The sequence below is a fragment of the Trifolium pratense genome, linkage group LG1, assembly GCF_020283565.1.
Source record: "Trifolium pratense cultivar HEN17-A07 linkage group LG1, ARS_RC_1.1, whole genome shotgun sequence".
In the NCBI taxonomy this organism is placed as follows: Eukaryota; Viridiplantae; Streptophyta; class Magnoliopsida; order Fabales; family Fabaceae; genus Trifolium; species Trifolium pratense.
The window spans coordinates 3,213,512-3,230,693 of NC_060059.1; the positions used below are offsets into that span (position 1 = coordinate 3,213,512).

General features: G+C 32.3%; 2 protein-coding genes across 2 annotated transcripts; one reads left to right on the forward strand and one right to left on the reverse strand.

The window, feature by feature from the left end:
- Window positions 1-1,148: 1,148 nt before the first annotated feature.
- On the forward strand, window positions 1,149-1,535 carry LOC123907339 (probable H/ACA ribonucleoprotein complex subunit 1). Its single transcript, XM_045957557.1, has one exon. The coding sequence runs from the start codon at window positions 1,197-1,199 to the stop codon at window positions 1,410-1,412; it is 216 nt and encodes a 71-aa protein (XP_045813513.1). The 5' UTR covers window positions 1,149-1,196; the 3' UTR covers window positions 1,413-1,535.
- Window positions 1,536-9,759: 8,224 nt separating this feature from the next.
- On the reverse strand, window positions 9,760-14,619 carry LOC123907330 (protein DETOXIFICATION 12-like). The gene is made up of 7 exons (XM_045957545.1): window positions 14,147-14,619; window positions 11,435-11,979; window positions 10,944-11,030; window positions 10,797-10,853; window positions 10,456-10,694; window positions 10,159-10,364; window positions 9,760-10,048 (listed from the first exon to the last, which is right to left on the reverse strand). The coding sequence occupies exons 1-7, from the start codon at window positions 14,450-14,452 to the stop codon at window positions 9,983-9,985; spliced, it is 1,506 nt and encodes a 501-aa protein (XP_045813501.1). The 5' UTR covers window positions 14,453-14,619; the 3' UTR covers window positions 9,760-9,982.
- Between the last annotated feature and the right edge of the window lie 2,563 nt (window positions 14,620-17,182).

A 17,182-nucleotide genomic window follows, 5' to 3' on the forward strand; every position in this document is an offset into this window, starting at 1 on the left:
AAGTATTCTTATTAACATGTTTTATTTCTTATGGTTACCAACTGCACCATTTTTCATCCTAATATCTATATATATATATATTGCAATGATAGGTCGTAATATATATGTCCTTGTTTAGCTATCTTTCACACTCCCCTAATTACATATACACCCCTAATGTTTTTAAAACTCTGTATTGACTGTGGTATTAGCAAAATGGATAAATAAGGATTAATCTTTAAGTTTGTGGCCTATAGACAGACACAATACTGATCTATAATCTATAATAAATTAAGCACTTTACTTTGTTCCATCCTCTTTTATGCTTGTTTTCGTTTAGTAAATCTTTTTGTTTATTTGATTCTCTGCATGTTTAATGAAATTTTTTATCTCCTTTAATCAAAAATAACTAACGTACGTAACATGTTTGGTTTTTCTTTTGTGATCTACTTGTACATATACATACATAGCTGATCGATGTCACAAGTGTGTATCTATAATTAACTTTAAACACATGAGATTAAATTCCCATCTACATTAAAATTTTGAGCACTTGAACTAAATTAAAACAATTATAGATGTAACACTTTATAGTCTTAAATATTACATCTACAATAATTTTACAATTTACTTCCAACACGTGAGACAAGTTGAAATTTGAAATAAAAAACTCGTCATCTATTTTATTAATCATTTTGTGTTTGGTTGAGTTAGTTCAGGGTCAATCATGTTTCATCCGCTATAAACTAGTTTATCAAGCAAAACCAAAGTATGAGAAAATCGAACCATACACCTCGGATTGTTTTGTCAAATTAATTGGTTCAACCCCTAAAATGCAATAGTATTTTTTTATGGGCACATATGCTAACATTTAACTAGCTAAAATTTGTTATGAAGATTAATAAAGGATTAATATAGATATTTTCAAGATTTGCATTAGTAAATACTACCACCGACCACACAATTCTTCGGTAAAGACTTATCTCTTGAAAACTATGAAATATTTGGGAAGTATGAGAAGCATATATTTATCTCATAAGACTAATTAATTAATTAATTTTGACCAAGTATTTCACCGGCCTCAACCATTATCTTCACAATTTTTCTTTTATAAATAGTGAGCCAATTACTATTTTAATTGTATACTACTACTACTACTACTATCATATCCTTAGAAAATTCTCATATTTGTAATTGTGTTTTTGATCATTTGAAATATGGCTGGCAAAGGTGGTAGTGGTGGTGGTGGTGCAAAAGGAGGTGCTGGTGGCAGCAGTGGTGGTGGAAGCAAAGGGTCGACTGGTGGCAGTGGCGGCGGCGGATCAATGAAAGCGCCAGGTGGTGGTGGATCATACATCTCTCGTGGTGCATTTGAAAGTAACCCTCAAGGATACTTTAGTGGCCTTCATTCTGCGGGCAAGGGCAACAAGTAGTGCTATTTTATTTCATCTACCTATTACTGAGTTTCTAATTTGCCTCTTAATTTATGTAATTGTGTGATGGTGATTTATATATGTCACTACTATCACTATAAATAAATGAATAAACGCAATTTTCTTCTCTTATTGTTATCCAACTAGTACACACATATATGGTTGAATATATAATTTAATCAATCATTTTTTTTAATAACGATGTGACCTAGAAATAAGCTATAAGATAAAAAAAATAAGCAACATTGTCAAAAAATAACTTCACTTTTTTAGGAGGGGAGCCTTTTTGCCTCCGCTTTAGTAGACTTATTGAGTTGTTCACTAATCTGGTGCAACCAAAGAATTTATCCATGTATTATGCCCCAAGAATGCCACTCCTCATGTCTCTGCAGGCATATGTCATCATGTTTACAATTAGTTATAGTTAATTTGAAAAACCAAAGGCAAGAACCAAAAATAAAAAACTGACCCTTCCCATGCAAGTGACCAAGTGGTATTGTTAGCAAATTAATTAACAATTTCCTAGTCTATTCTTGTAAAATCATTTTATTTGTCCAATAAACATAGATAGTGATATAGCCTAAATAGTGATTATAAGTTGTGATAAGTGGAAGGCAACACTTGCCTCACAATCTAGCATATATAGTTGAGTTAGACTCAAAATCAAATCCTATGAAGATAATACAGGCTATTGCGGATCCATTGCCACCAGCAGATGTCCAATCTTACATACCTCATGCTCCATATATCTGATCCTAAGCATGAGAGTCCCGCATTAGATAGGGATATGACCTAACTAAAGGTTATAAGTGGGGAGCAACCTTCACCCCATGAGCTAGATTTCCGGGTTGAGTCCAAACCCAAATACTATGAGGAATTACTTCAATGGATCAATATTAGAGGTACAATAAGTATGAACTATCTGCATAACAAAAGATAAAAACTAGATTCCACATTTGTGATGTAAAAAATGCACCTGAACACGGCATATCACAATATCGTCATTATTTACAAAGAAAACTTTCTTTTTCATAGGCTTGTTTCTCTTTGGATCAATTTGTTGCAATAGCTCAACAATCTCACAATTCTCAACAAGAGTGGATGTGCAGAACACCTTTGCATCCGGGAGTAAAAATAGTCTGCAGAATATATGTAACAGATGTTAATTTCGTTGTCAATAAATAGAAATTACTGCTAACTTCCGAATGCCAAAAGAGACGATACACACTTTGTCCGGTAATTCAAGGATCGGCAACTTAACAACAAAATCAGTAACTGCTGATATTGGATTTGTTGCAGAAAGGGGGAAAACAAAAACCGTGTTAGAAACCACCATATAGTACATGGATCTCAACATAAATGACATAGATCTCAATATGTAATTGAGTAGCACTTGAAGCATGTTTATAGTAGGAAAAAGTCCTCCTGTCAAATCAAATTTTTAAAGCCACTATAATTTATGGATGAATTTCATATCCAAATAAATACAGTACAATTTGAAATTGTTTGGAATGGGAACTGCGAGGTCATAGTATATTTGTTACTCAAATTCTCCTGGGAGGCTAAACGTTTCATATCAGAATAAGAAGATACGAAATTTTTTCCAAAATAAACTAGCTTTTACACATTGCATCAAAATTGTTTGTAAATCATGTTATAAAATTTCTCTAATATCTACTAAAATGTACTATTGTTTCTGATGTACACGTGCTCCCTCTCTCAAAGAAAATAACTGTTACAACCGTTTATAACTACAAAGTTACCAAAGTTACCAAGTGGGGAGATACTCAAAAAGGCTTCCTTACAAATGTTTTTAAAAAAAAAATACGCTCTTTGACTCTTCATAACTGAAATTGAACCAGCTAACAACTGACTCTAGGACATCTTAGACTGTTTTATTAGTTCAATGTGCATGCTAATGGGTTGAAAATAGACGGGTGTACGACAAAATAGACGTGAACAACCGAGACAAAATTTAGTGTTTATTTTAAGGTTTAAATAATCAAAGATCGTTATCCTGTAAGCTATATCCTATCCTTCTAAACCTTTGGATTATATAGGGTGTCCAATTTTTCATAAGCACAAAGTGTAAGAGTTGTGGTACAAGGAACCATGATGACATTGTGAGACTATGTGCACGAACTACAAGAGGTGGCTTATTCTTCCTTATCCTATTTCTACTTCATCTGCTACTCCTTCATGGGATTATTTTTTCTCAATCATCACCTCCTAATAGTCCATCAGCCACTGTTCCTTGCATTCCAAGCAATCCCTCTCCTCCCATTCCTTAAACTTGTTCAACAAGTCAACCAGTTTTTGTCCCTCCTACTTCTTCTTCTGATTTGAAACCGTTATTGAACCTTGTAGAACTACAAAGAGGTGGCTTATTCTTGCTTGTCAAGAAGTAAATAATCATATTTATCCTTAGAGTCAGAAATATCATAAGATAGGCAAGTTTATTAATCTTTCTATTTATTTAAGTGTTATAAACAATCATTAATTAAAGAAAATATGACAAAAATAATATATTATTAATTTTAAATTAAAAATAAATTTAAATATTAGATAATTCACACTTAATTAATTTTCTCTCATTCTCATTAGGTAAATATGACTATAGTCATGCATTTCAATAACAAATAACACAACAACAAAATATATCTTGTAAAGAAATAATATCTTTATTTTTTTTTTTTTTACATATTAAATATGACTCTTTGAATCATGCATGTCATGTGAGATTGAATATTATATATGACTAAAATACACAGTGATTGTATATTTTAACCCCTATTATTTTATTTTATTTTTAGGAAACTCTTATTATATTATGTTTTATTTATGTATATATTATTTATCAAATTACTTTTTTTTTACAACCATTTATCAAATTACTTATTATATTTAAATGTCCACAAATCTTAATTCAACTGTCAAAATTGCTATGTAACACGTCATTTTATCTATCCATCAAAAAAACATATTATATTTAAATAATCGCATAAAATTAACAATATTATTTTATTTTATCAAAATATAATTACTTATTTCTTTTGTTTCTCATTTATTTTCATCTATTTTATCAAAATTGTTTGTAAATCATGAATTATATAACACATTTTCAACAAAATTTCTCTAATATCTACTAAAATATAGTATTGTTTCTGATGTACATGTGCCCCCCTTTCAAAGAAAACAATTCTTACAACCGTTTTTAACTACAAAGTTACCAAGTGGGGAGACATTCAAAAAGACTTCCATACAATTTTTTTTATAAAAAAATATGGTGTCTGACTCTTCATAACTGTAATTGAACCGGCTAACAACTGACTCTAAACAAAAGCTGAGCAAAATCAAAAAATTCAAAATACACCATCTCTCTAATATCATTATCAACTTTACATTATCTTATAGGGAAAAAAATATTTATTGTAATGTTGCTTCTTTTTTTACAATCAACCGCGAATTACTTATAAAATTAAAAGTATGTCTATTAAATTTTCTATTGTTTAAGTAATAAAATATTTTTAGTAGTAACAAAGTCATTATTTTTTTCTTACGCATATAAAATTTTTAATAGACTGATATAAACAATTAGATACCCCTAAATATTTGAGGCCCTGCACGGTGGCTCACCTTGCACACCCACAGGGTGGGCCCTGGTGATAAGTTGCGTATACTATTGTTTAAATGAAATTACGTGAGTCCTTATAGTGTCCGTAATTGAAAAATTAGTGTTCGTATTTGCGCACAAAAGATATACAATTTACAACAACAAAAATCTAGAGTTGTCGTGTAGAACTTCATTTTCATTTTCGATTATTACAAGTATACATATTACTTAGCACGAGTCCATTGACTTTTATTCGATATTTGAGTATATTAATGTAGAAAATTTATTTAAAATTAAATGTTTAAAAATTTGTTATGTAATATTGTTAAAATATGAGTGGAATTATGGCAAAATAGCTTTTATGGCAAAAAAAAAAATGATAACGGTGTATGAAATGGGAATAGAATAGAACTAATTGGTTTACATTGCCCTAAACGATTATACGAATTAGTAACATCACCGTCAACCTTTACGGAAACAAGATTTCGGTGATCGTAACCGCCTCTGCCTCCGTTGTCGATGAGTGGATCAACTACACGCTCACCCGCGGCAAAGAATTCCACCAATCTCGGACACTCGTCGTGGCCCTCAGCGTTGATCCTTCTGCACATACGTTGCAGCTATGCGTCGGTCACCGGTGCCTCATTTTTCAGCTTTCTCAGGCCAATACATAAGCCTCCGCATTTTCCTCCTCGATTCGGCCTGCAAATTCACAAGATTTTTGGACAAAGAGCATCGCTCGAAGCTGTTGTCCTCCGAGCACCATTTGGAGATGTACATAGATCCCATTGATCTAGGGTTTATAGATGCAGAATTTGATAATTGTTCGCATGGCGCATGATGAACACCTGAGGTTGGAGTTCTTGATCTGGAAGCTGCGCCACAGTGCAAGAGGCCTGCGCCACAGCGCAGCTGTAACTACCTCTTTGCGCCAGGGCGCAGGGGCCTGCGCATGGCGCAGGTGCGTTTATTATAAATACCTGTTCTGTTTTCTGGTGCAGGGTTGAACTTTTTGGGATCCAGAATTGAGAATCAAGCTCCATCTCGTACTTTCCTCTACTCTTTTAGCTGAAGATGATGAAGATCATGGAAGATGAAAGTCAATTGGTGATCAAGTGCAAGATTATGGCACACTAAGCACCAAGATTGGGAGTTGGAGGTGAAGACTAAGGATCAAGCTCTCGCGCGGATTTGTACTCAATTGTAATCGGTTTAGTGTATTCAATTCAGAACTTCTTATGTGTTTAATGCTTTTGTGTCTTGTAGCTGATTACACAAATGATTTGATCAATTGAATGCATGTGAGAATATGGTTTAATTGTAGACTTTAGAATTCTGAGTAATCAATGTATGTTTAAGAGATTGAATGTTCTTGATTATGTTAATTGAATCCTGTGTTTCAAATCCTCAATGAATCACAATCCACTTAAGAGATTAAGGAATTGTGATTGATTGAGAGAAGTGGATTGCAAGAGATTGAATCCACTTACAATCGATTTAACATTGAATAGATTAACCGGTTCTATTGTGTGTGATTCCGCGTGTAGCTTGTGAATTAGTTCGATCTGAAAACTCTCAATCGTTCCAAAAACCTTGAAACTAAGAAATAGTAAATCCTTTTGAAAATTCACCCCCAAATTATGTTTAAAAATTGTTTGTTCAAATACGATATCCATGCGAATTTAATGCAATCACTGTGGATCGACAACTCTTTATATTACTACTAGACGCATTCGTACACTTGCGAATAGGTCATCAGAGGGAATGATTGAAAAATGTCTCGCCTACAAAGTGGACCTGAGAGAAGAGATCAAAACATCTTATTGGAGTGTACAAACTCTCAGCGATGGTCAAATTCTCTATGCCTGTGTTGAAGTGAACTGTGTTTAATAATATATTTTTTTAAGTTAATACTCAAATTCATCATCTATTTGCTTCTAATATTTCTCTTGTTTTTTAATTTGTAAATTTTGATTTATTTATGGCTTATGTTGTACCACTATTGTGGTTTTGGCTTGATATTGATAGCATTGTGGTGTGTTTTTCTTGGCGGTTCTTGCCGTTGATTGTGTTTTTCTTGGATGCTCTAACAACACAAACCGCTCAAACTAGACTGTAGCACAAAAATAGGCAACCAAATAGGAGTATACCAGGTAATCAAAACCGTCCTAAATTCATAAAAATAAGTCTAAAATTTGGACCCAAAGTAATTTTTTTAGGGACTAATAAGCCCAACAAAAAATACATACTCAAATTCTTAGTTTTGTCATTTCCTTCACATAAGATGATTTTTCCTCATCTTATGTTTAATGGTTTTTCCAAATTTTCTTAAATAAATTTGGTGCCGACTTCTACAATCTATTAATCTTTCCATAATTCCATGTTACATTTGTTTAGCCGTTTTGTCGTTTTTCCGTTACGATTTAGTTCCAACTGTTAAGATCAAAGATACAAAGTAGATAAATAACAATGGAGGCTACTAGGGTTTCAAAGAGTTACATTACAATAGCTTAGAATACAATGAGTTGTCTTATGAATATATAGAAAATATAAATAGACTAAATTACTATTATGCCCAAAGCCCAATTACAACAAAAAGCCCATTATATTATTAAATCACTAACATATTATCTAACATCTCCCCCTCAAACTCACAATGCCTTGATATGAAGCATTGAGAGTTTGTCAAACAAGACATCAAACCAAACAACCAACAGAGAGCAGCAACCAAAGTGAGTTGACATCATTGAAAATGTAGCAAGAACCATCATTAGTAGAAGCGTCCAAACAAAACCAGTCAAACCAAACTTATCCAGTCCAAACTAAACCAAATCAAATTGTATCAATCCAAACCAATCAAACAAAACCAAATCAATCCAAACCAACATAGAGAAGAACCAAACCACCAAACAGAAGAATCAGTCAATAGAAAGAGAAGCAACCAAAATAGAAGAACAGACGGAGGGGAGCAATCCGACATAAGAGAAAAGAGAGGCAAACAAACAAAAGAAATCAACAGGAGAGGCAACCAGACATAAGAAAATCAGCAGAGAGAAGCAATCGGTCAGAATTCAGACAAAAGCATCATCATTGAGAAGAAATCAGTAGAAAGAAACGATCAGACATAAGAAATCATCAAAGAGAAGCGGTTAAACAAATAGAAGAATTGACAGAGAGAAGTGCAATGCAATCAATCAGAAAAAACAATAGAGAGAGAATCAAACCAATTCAAATCAAACAAAGAAACCAACAAAGAGGGAAGAACAATTGAAGAAACAACAGAGAGATGTGCAATCAAATAGAAGAATTCAATAGAGAGACAATCAATTAGAAGAATCAAGAAGTGCAACCAAATAGAAGAAGTCGATAGAGAGAAATGCAATCAATCAAAAGAATTGACAGAGAAGGTCAATCAAACAGAAGAAATCAAAAGGGGAGAGACAATCAACAATCAAACCAAAGAGACCATAAGAAATCAAAATTGTGAGCACTCGACTCACCAAACAACCAAAAGAAACACCATAACATGGTGTTTCACAAACAAAACCAGACATAACCAAATCAATTCAAACAAAACTGATCCAAAGAAAACCAAACCATTATTGAACAATCAACTACGCGCGGAACCAAACGATGCACTTTCAGCCAAACGAACCAAATAGACAATCTAATTGGAACCAAACATAATCAAATCAAACCCATTAATTGCAAAAGCACTCACGCTACAGTATCAATTAATCCTACAAAACAAATTATCCACTATGCCACACGTTCTCACCAATGAAAGTAGCATCCAAAATCAAGGTTTGTGCCGTAAGAAGCATGTACCATGCAATAGAAAAGTATCAAGAAAGTAATTACCTTCACAAACCAATTACAAAACAGTAAACCGAACAATCACAAAATGGCAACCGACAAAGAAACAAAGAAGCCACACAAACCAAGAGATGTCAAAAAAACAAAACGCAACGCTCCTGAAGTTCCAAAACTTTGTTTCACAATCAACCCAAGACTCAAATTTTTTTTCTTCAATAAACTAACCAACAAGGAAGCGATCCACAAAATCAAATCAAACTAATTTAGACAACTAACCGTAACTCAAAAATCCACAAACTCGATTCACGATTTCGTTCCCAAATATTTGAGAACTCGATAGCGTAAGCAACAAACAATTCAAGGAGGATCGAACCATGCTCTGATACCATGTTAAGATCAAAGATACAAAGTAGATAAATAACAATGGAGGCTACTAGGGTTTCAAAGAGTTACATTACAATAGCTTAGAATACAATGAGTTGTCTTATGAATATATAGAAAATATAAATAGACTAAATTACTATTATGCCCAAAGCCCAATTACAACCAAAAGCCCATTATATTATTAAATCACTAACATATTATCTAACACCAACAACAGTCAATTAGTTTACTTTTAATTCTTAACATTGTTCAAAACTAATTCTCTATTTCTTCAACAATCCTTGTGAAGAGAACTTGTTACTGTATTACTAGATACGATTTGAGGCCCTCACTATGGTGAGCAGGCTTGGCAAATCGCATACAATACATACGCAAGCTTGATTGACAATATGGTATAGATGGCATATGGTACACCATTATCATCAACTGATTTTCATTCATCTACATACTCTTCACCGTACGCGATATTTAAGGCTTGCGCACCCTAGCAGCCGCCACAATTTGATAATTTTAAGAAAACCATACTCAAGGACACCTCATAAATGGCAATTGGTATTCCGAACGGCGCAACACAATGCTAGTAAAACAAATACTCTGAGAAAAATACTCTTGAGATTCTTAATCATATACATTATGGCATATGCTCATATATACTATACTATAGTATCACTTAAAATAAAAGATGTAACAAGCTTTAGTTCAAAACCTCCAATAAAATGGAGAATTGTCCCCCTAACAAATTTGGCCTTCACTCATATCATACCAGTCTATTATTCTCTCCTGATAATTGAGCATCAAATAACCTCTGTCTAGCCTTCACAGCCTGCAAAATTAGTAAAACCAAACAATTGTAATTAATTAAACATCATTTATTATTTTTTCTTCTACATAATTACTGATGTTTTATATTAATACAAAGATTAAAGTGCATACCAGTTGCTCCCAATTTATACAACATGTTATGATGGAAAGAAGAACACATTGAACAAAAGCACCAACTTGTATGCCAATCCAAAGTCCTTTTCCTCCCACTTGAACCCAAAATGCCAATGCAGCAGCCGCGGGAATCCCACAGAGGTAGAAGGCTCCTAGATTGACATAAACTCCTAGATGTTGCCATCCACAACCTCTAGCAACCCCTGAATCAAACAATAGTAAAATAATCTCAGAAAATGCTAGTCTTATTGTGTTTAGAATTTATATCCTATTAGAGAATTAGTTGAATATTACCTGCGAGAACACCTTGTACGCTGTCGAGTATAACAGATAAAGAAACTAGAGGAGCCAGGACAGTGACATAATCAACAACTTCTTTATCATTGCTGAAAACGTAACCATAAACATGGCGGCATGCGAATAGGGTTGAACTCACTATACTTGTTTCCATTAGTGCTAGTGACATAGCAGCCAACACAGCGACACGTGCTTCAAATGGATTCCCAGCTCCTAATTCATTTGAAACTCTTGTGCTATAATATTCAGAGACAAAAATGATAATTTAGTTAAATATAAAATCAAAGGTCAATTAGAATATTAAGAATTAATGAATATGTCTATGTTAAATATGTAACCTTGCTGCAGCACCAATTCCAAATGGTATTGTATAGAGAGTTGCAATGGTATTGAGACTATACAAAAATGAAAAAAAGAGTTAGCAAAAATTTCACAAGACATGATTGATGTACCATTAGTAATAAGAAAAATTATAGGCAACATACCAAACCGATAGAACTGAAGTTTCAAGTTGTGGATTTGGTAACAGCCCTGAGAGTAAGACAATTAGCTCATATGACCACCATTCAAGGCTACAATCATGAACATGAAACATAAATATGTTATTCAAATTTTTAATTGAAAATAAACAACACATTGCCTTATAAAACTTTTTTGAGAAATTGAAAGAGTACATCAGCATTTTAGCGTTTGAAATTGTAAGTATCAGTCAATTTAGTCCCTCAAATTTGGAAAATTGCAATTTAGTCCATCAAATTTACAAAATTGCAAGTTAGTCCTTTGATGCAACAAAAGCATAGTCAAGTCAATTTGTAGATATTTCATTAGTTTTACTGGACGTTCACTAAAGAGATCTCTTGATTGAAGTTCTTTAATTTAAGGGACAAAATTGTGTGACTCTTCTAATTTCGAGTGTCGAATGCTGATTTATTCAATGACTAATATATAAGTTGAGTTGAAGAGAAAGACGAATCACCAAATCATTACTGCGGAAGGTATGGCAAAACGAAAAAACTCCCAAATTCCGTGAAATAGTTCCATAGAAATTGGCGCTCTAGTTTTTGCACACGCAGAAGAGAATCTCATATATAATCCAAGAAAAATCACATTCAACCAAATGGAAATGCTCATTGATATTGCACCACCAACATTACCCAACCCTGTCTTGAATACCAAAGCCCAACAAAGAGGTACATGGATACCAAGAGTGACACAAGAGCTTAAAAGCATTGGAAAAAGCAAGCTTTGTATTTGAAAATATCTAACTAGTGGTTGCAATATTGCATAAGCAAAAATTGCTGGAAGAAGCCAAATTGTGAATCTTCCTGCTTCATGTGCAATTAGAGGGTCTTGTCCAGTGAAAACTAGTATGTTTTCAATGTTGATCAAAATGAAAGAGAGTGGAATACAAACTAATATGAGAGAAAATATAGCTGTGTATGTCTGCATCCCTATTCTTTGATATTGTTTAGCTCCATAAGCTTGTCCACATGTGGTTTCTAGTCCACTGGCCATTCCCATCTGTTAGCATGAGTAAAACATCGATCGATTATAGTCAGTCGGTTTTAAAATAAATGTTGTTTTAGAAAAGAAAAATCTTCTAAGATAAATATCATTTTAAGGTGAATAAGTAGGTTCAAACTTCAGTCCTTACATATTATATGAAATGTCTCTACCGAATGAGTTATGCTCATGAGACAATTTATTTTCTTAACTTAGTATTAATTTATTTATTTCAATTTTACTTTCAAATTAAAATGACTTATTTTGGAACAATGGGAGAAAATACTAGTACAATAATTCCACCTTGCATGGTTCACATGGTCTTTATATTTTGGAGGTCTGACATACATTCCAGTAAAATTAAAGTCATTCTCCAAAGATTTTACCATAAATCAGAAAGAACAAATATATCAGCAGGCAGCAGCTAGAGCTTGTTTGTTTTGTTTTGTTTTTTGAGGGATACATGTTTCTTGTTGATAAAGAAAAAAGTAAAATACTTTAATAATGTAGACTTGTACGTTGAAGGTTGAGTAATAGTATGCATAGGTTGAAATGGGGACCATAAAAAAGGTGGACTCACAAGAGAGAGCTTGACTAAAATAGTTAATGAGTATATCATCTCCTATAAATTTATAAATTGAATATTTTACCTAGATTAGGAAAATGTAAATGAAAAAGATTTTTTTTGAATAAATGTAAACAATGACATCATACAATTAAAGTAGTATGTAGTTATATGTCAATTAAAAAACAATGATTTTTTTTATCAAAAAATTGATAAAGACAATCTAATTTGAGGGTAAGTTAAAAATTTCATGAATTTTATTTTGTTTTGATTTTCACCACTAGTATCGGCTCACTGAACCGTTTAATTTAGTTCGAGGGTTAGTTCTAATATAAGTGGTTCTAGTCTCCTTCAATCACAATTGCAAGGATCGAACCAACTATCGGTTTTCATTATCCGACTTAAAAACATAACTAATATGAAGAAAAACATTACATAAGGGAGGCACATTCCATACTCTTTGATTAATTCAAATATTCAATTCAACAATAATCCACAATAAGGAGTAAATCTAAGGGGAAGAAAACATAATGATATTAGTTTACTATCTTAAAAGTGAAGCTATTTCCCCAAAAACAAAAATGTGAAGTTGCAAGGTAGATTCCTGACCAACTAACTTCATGGTCAAACAACAATGGCGGCCCAGCCTATTGGCCCTCTTCATTTCACTTTTAAGACTTTTTTTAAACACCACTAGTCATAATCATGTAAGAGTTAAATATTTAAATTAATTATATTATTATTATATAATAAAAACACAGCTCACATAAGAACGCTGGAAAAAAAGGACTCTTGCGTGAAGACAAAAAAAAGTTAAATAAATAAATTTCAACAAAAGACTATGAATGAAGTATGAACATGAGGATACTCTTTAGTCAATAAAACAAAGATATTCTCAATAGAATTTTTTTTTAATATTAAAATACAAAATATCAAGCTCATTTTCTAATTTATGATTAATTAATTGAGAAGAAAAAAAAAACAAACTAACAACACAAACTACTCAAACTAGATTGTAGCACAAAAATAGGCAACCAAATAGGAGTATACCCAGCTAATCAATTAAATTCAACTTTCATCTTTAAAAAAAACAAATACTCCCTCCGGTCTTTTTTATAAGAAATAGTCAATTTTTTGATATGACAAATATATTTGGTCTATAATATAATCTAAATACATTAATTAATTATTGAATGTGAAAAATCAAAAGTTTCTTAAAAAAAGGGTGGGCCGGAGGGAGTAATTCAATTTAAACTTCTTTTTTTTGTTCAAAATTCAATTTAAACATGTGATCCTAAAGGGAGTTATAAGGTTGGATTGATGGTTAGATTGGAAGAGTTTTGTGAAGTAAAAAGCATAGTCTAGTTCCACAAATTCTAGTTCAACCGACAAACAGGAAACTCCGATCAAACTAGTGTCGGACGTCATGACAAGGTTCAAACTCCAATCAGTCTATTTTTATGTGTGTTGAGTTTTCAATAGTTTTACTATTTGTCCATCCAAAAAAAATTAAGGGCGGTGTGAGGATTTAATTATGCCATTAGTACTAATAAATAATCTAAAGTATATGTACCAAAAAAAATAATAATAATCAAAAGTATGATAATAAAATTGACATACCAGGAAGCTGAAACCAGTGACACCGGTGAAGGAGATAGATAAGGCGGCGCTAGAAAGATAGAGTTCACCTAAATGACCAACAATCATAGTTGAAACAACTTGTAACAGATATTGTGATAATACTACAGCTACCATAGGACCTGATATGTGACAAATCCTCTTCAATTCTTTTATGTAAATATCCCAATTAATTGATCTTTTATTTCTCTGTTCTTCTTCTTCTTCTTCTTCATCATTCTCTGTTTTTGAATCAATTTGTACTTTTGCTAATAGAGTTTCCTCCATCGTGCTTCTCTCTTCACCCATTTTGAAAAAGAAAACTGATAGAGAATATAGAGAGATGTGTTATGTATAATATAGAGTCGGCAATTAGTGTATGACAGAGCTTTGGTCTTTCTCGTGGTGTGGTAGCTTTCTATTCACATTAATATAAGCCGCAGTAGCAATAATAGGGTTAAATTTAAATATGATTTTTGTTGAAAAAAAACAAACTTCAAAACTTTAAATATTCATTTTAGCTTTGTTTTGGTTAGGTAAATTTTATCTTTTTAAAATGTTAAAAGAAAAAACAAACTTTAAATATGATTTTAGTTTTGGGATAGATAAATTCTATCTTTCTTGACAAAAAAATAATTTTTTTTGGTGAGGCTGATTTTATACCCTTTATAATTAGGGATATTTTTTCAACAACCAATTAGAGCAAGTAACATAAATAGACGTGTTAGCCACAACAATTAACTTGTAATCAACTTTTTATTTCATATCCATATGAATAAATAAATATAGACGGGGAGTCAAAACTTCCATCATATTAACATCGTCTGTATCTGCCATATGTTGAAACCATAAAATGAGATGACTGAGACGATAGAACCATAACCAATAGGAAAGAAAGCTGACGTAAAAGAAAGACATACTAAACCGGGTCAAAAGAGAGATTGCCCTCCGACTGCATTTCAGAGTAATTCACTTCAACCACGTACTTCAAAACAATTTTTTATCAACGCATTTTAAATATAATTTTTTTATCTCCGGCAAACTTTAAGCCTTCCGACACACTTCACAACTCATCAACAAAGGGATTGCAACGTCCAATATATTTTAAGAATCCTCCCAACATTTCATATCCATGCCTCTAATCAGCCCTACACCCCCGTATAACCGTTATTTTTACTGAGCCAATCGCTATTAAGTTTCACCCAAATCATTCGATGTAGGCCTCAACTCACAATAATTTGATATTTTTTTTACCGTTGTGAACTACCTCCGCTATACTCACAAGTCACAACTTGTTTATAATCACTAACGTGCTTCCTAATCTGCACCCATTGATGCGGCGGCCTCACAACATATTTGTATCATGAGTCATGACTTTGTATTCCTCTGTATCCATAATTAATGATTAGTGAATAGTGATAACCCATATGATTATGACATTCCATTTAATATAATCCTCATCTTCTAAACTAAACTTGCGTCTAAACTCTAAACTAAACTTAGATTGGTATCAATCCATTGTTTAGTAGTTAAGGAAGGTGTCACGAAGCTTGCTTCTTACCATGTGAAGCCACACCACCATACCAAGCGGGAAATCTCCTAGGTCTAATTAATAACGTTACATGTTTTAATAAATTAACTAAGAACAACTGTTTACCAAATTTTAACAAACATTTGAAGAAAATAATGCTAACTGTTATGAACTATTCCTAGAGAATAACAAGAATAAAGAAGAATAGAGATGAAGGAGAGAAGAGAGAAATATTAGAGTTTGTATATTCTCTTCAAGGTGTGTATTACATTGTAACAAAGGGGTCATATTTATAGGACACAATTAGGGGACAAGAAAACCTACACAATAATGGACATTCATTACATATTATTCATAACACTCCCCCTTGAATGTCCATGAAGGATATTCTTTCTCTAAAAAAAACTCTAGTGAAGGAAAAAGAGTACATCATCATTTGTGTGTGAACTGCCTCATTAAAAACCTTACCAGGAAAACTCAGTGGGACAAAACCACGGTGAAGGGAAAAAGAGTGCAGAACATATTTATATCTCCCCCTCATAAAGACAATTATTATACATGAGATGAAAAATCAAATAATCTTCTGTACTAGCTGCTCCAAAGTTTTACTAAAAGTTGACTCTGTAGAAACTTCTGTCATATCTTCTTTATTATAATCTTCTCTAAATTAGCACTGCGTCTGATATTATCTTCATGTTGAGTTGTTGCAGGAACCATCATTTTGTAATAAAACAACGAATTTCTTGTATGTGTTGAATTACAATCCTCAACAAAAACATCTTCTCAGCTTGCTTGATGTAGTGCTAAAATCTTCACATGATTGGATGATATTGTTGTTTCTTTAAAGTATAAATAATTCTATGTTTTGCTTTACTTCAATATTTGGGTTGGATGAATAGGCAAAAATAAAATACTACGAAATTATAGCAAATATATTAGTGAGCTTAATTGAATTAAGATATGGTACTTCAGGACCAATTCAAATTGTTCATCATTTTCTTGAGGCATGACACATCAAATGACATTGCAACCATTTTTAGTATACAACAAATTAGATTTGTCAATGTCAAACTGTTTTAATACTTTTGCTATATAATCTTATTTAAATTATAAATTTAAATGAGAATATCTCATAAGCTCTTCGGGAGTCTAGATGATATTTTATCATTAATATAAGCATCGGATATAAATAATTTATTGTCAAATATAACTAAATCTTTCAGGGATCATCATTATCAAGTGAGCCAGTAAAATACGTTAAAACACATATTTCACATGAATTGAGTATTTCAGATGCTACTCAACTTAATTAATTTTTTGAATTCAATTCAGGTGAATATGCTTCTTGAAAATCAATGATTGACATTTATCAATATACTTGATAAACAATTCAAACTCTAAACATTTTGTTTTTATTATTTTTCTCTTGAAAACTTATTCATATCGATTTATCTCCATCTGCAGATGAAATGGACTACTGGTCCAAAAACATTTCGCTTTGCAAAGCT

Coding starts and splice junctions, on each gene's coding strand:
- LOC123907339 (XM_045957557.1), top strand. CDS start 1,197: ATGGCTGGCAAAGGTGGTAGTGGTGGTGGTGGTGCAAAAGGAGGTGCT.
- LOC123907330 (XM_045957545.1), bottom strand. CDS start 14,452: ATGGGTGAAGAGAGAAGCACGATGGAGGAAACTCTATTAGCAAAAGTA. Junction 11,980..14,146: donor TCACTGGTTTCAGCTTCCTG/GTATGTCAATTT, acceptor TCATGCTAACAG/ATGGGAATGGCCAGTGGACT. Junction 10,365..10,455: donor CGTACAAGGTGTTCTCGCAG/GTAATATTCAAC, acceptor TGTTTGATTCAG/GGGTTGCTAGAGGTTGTGGA.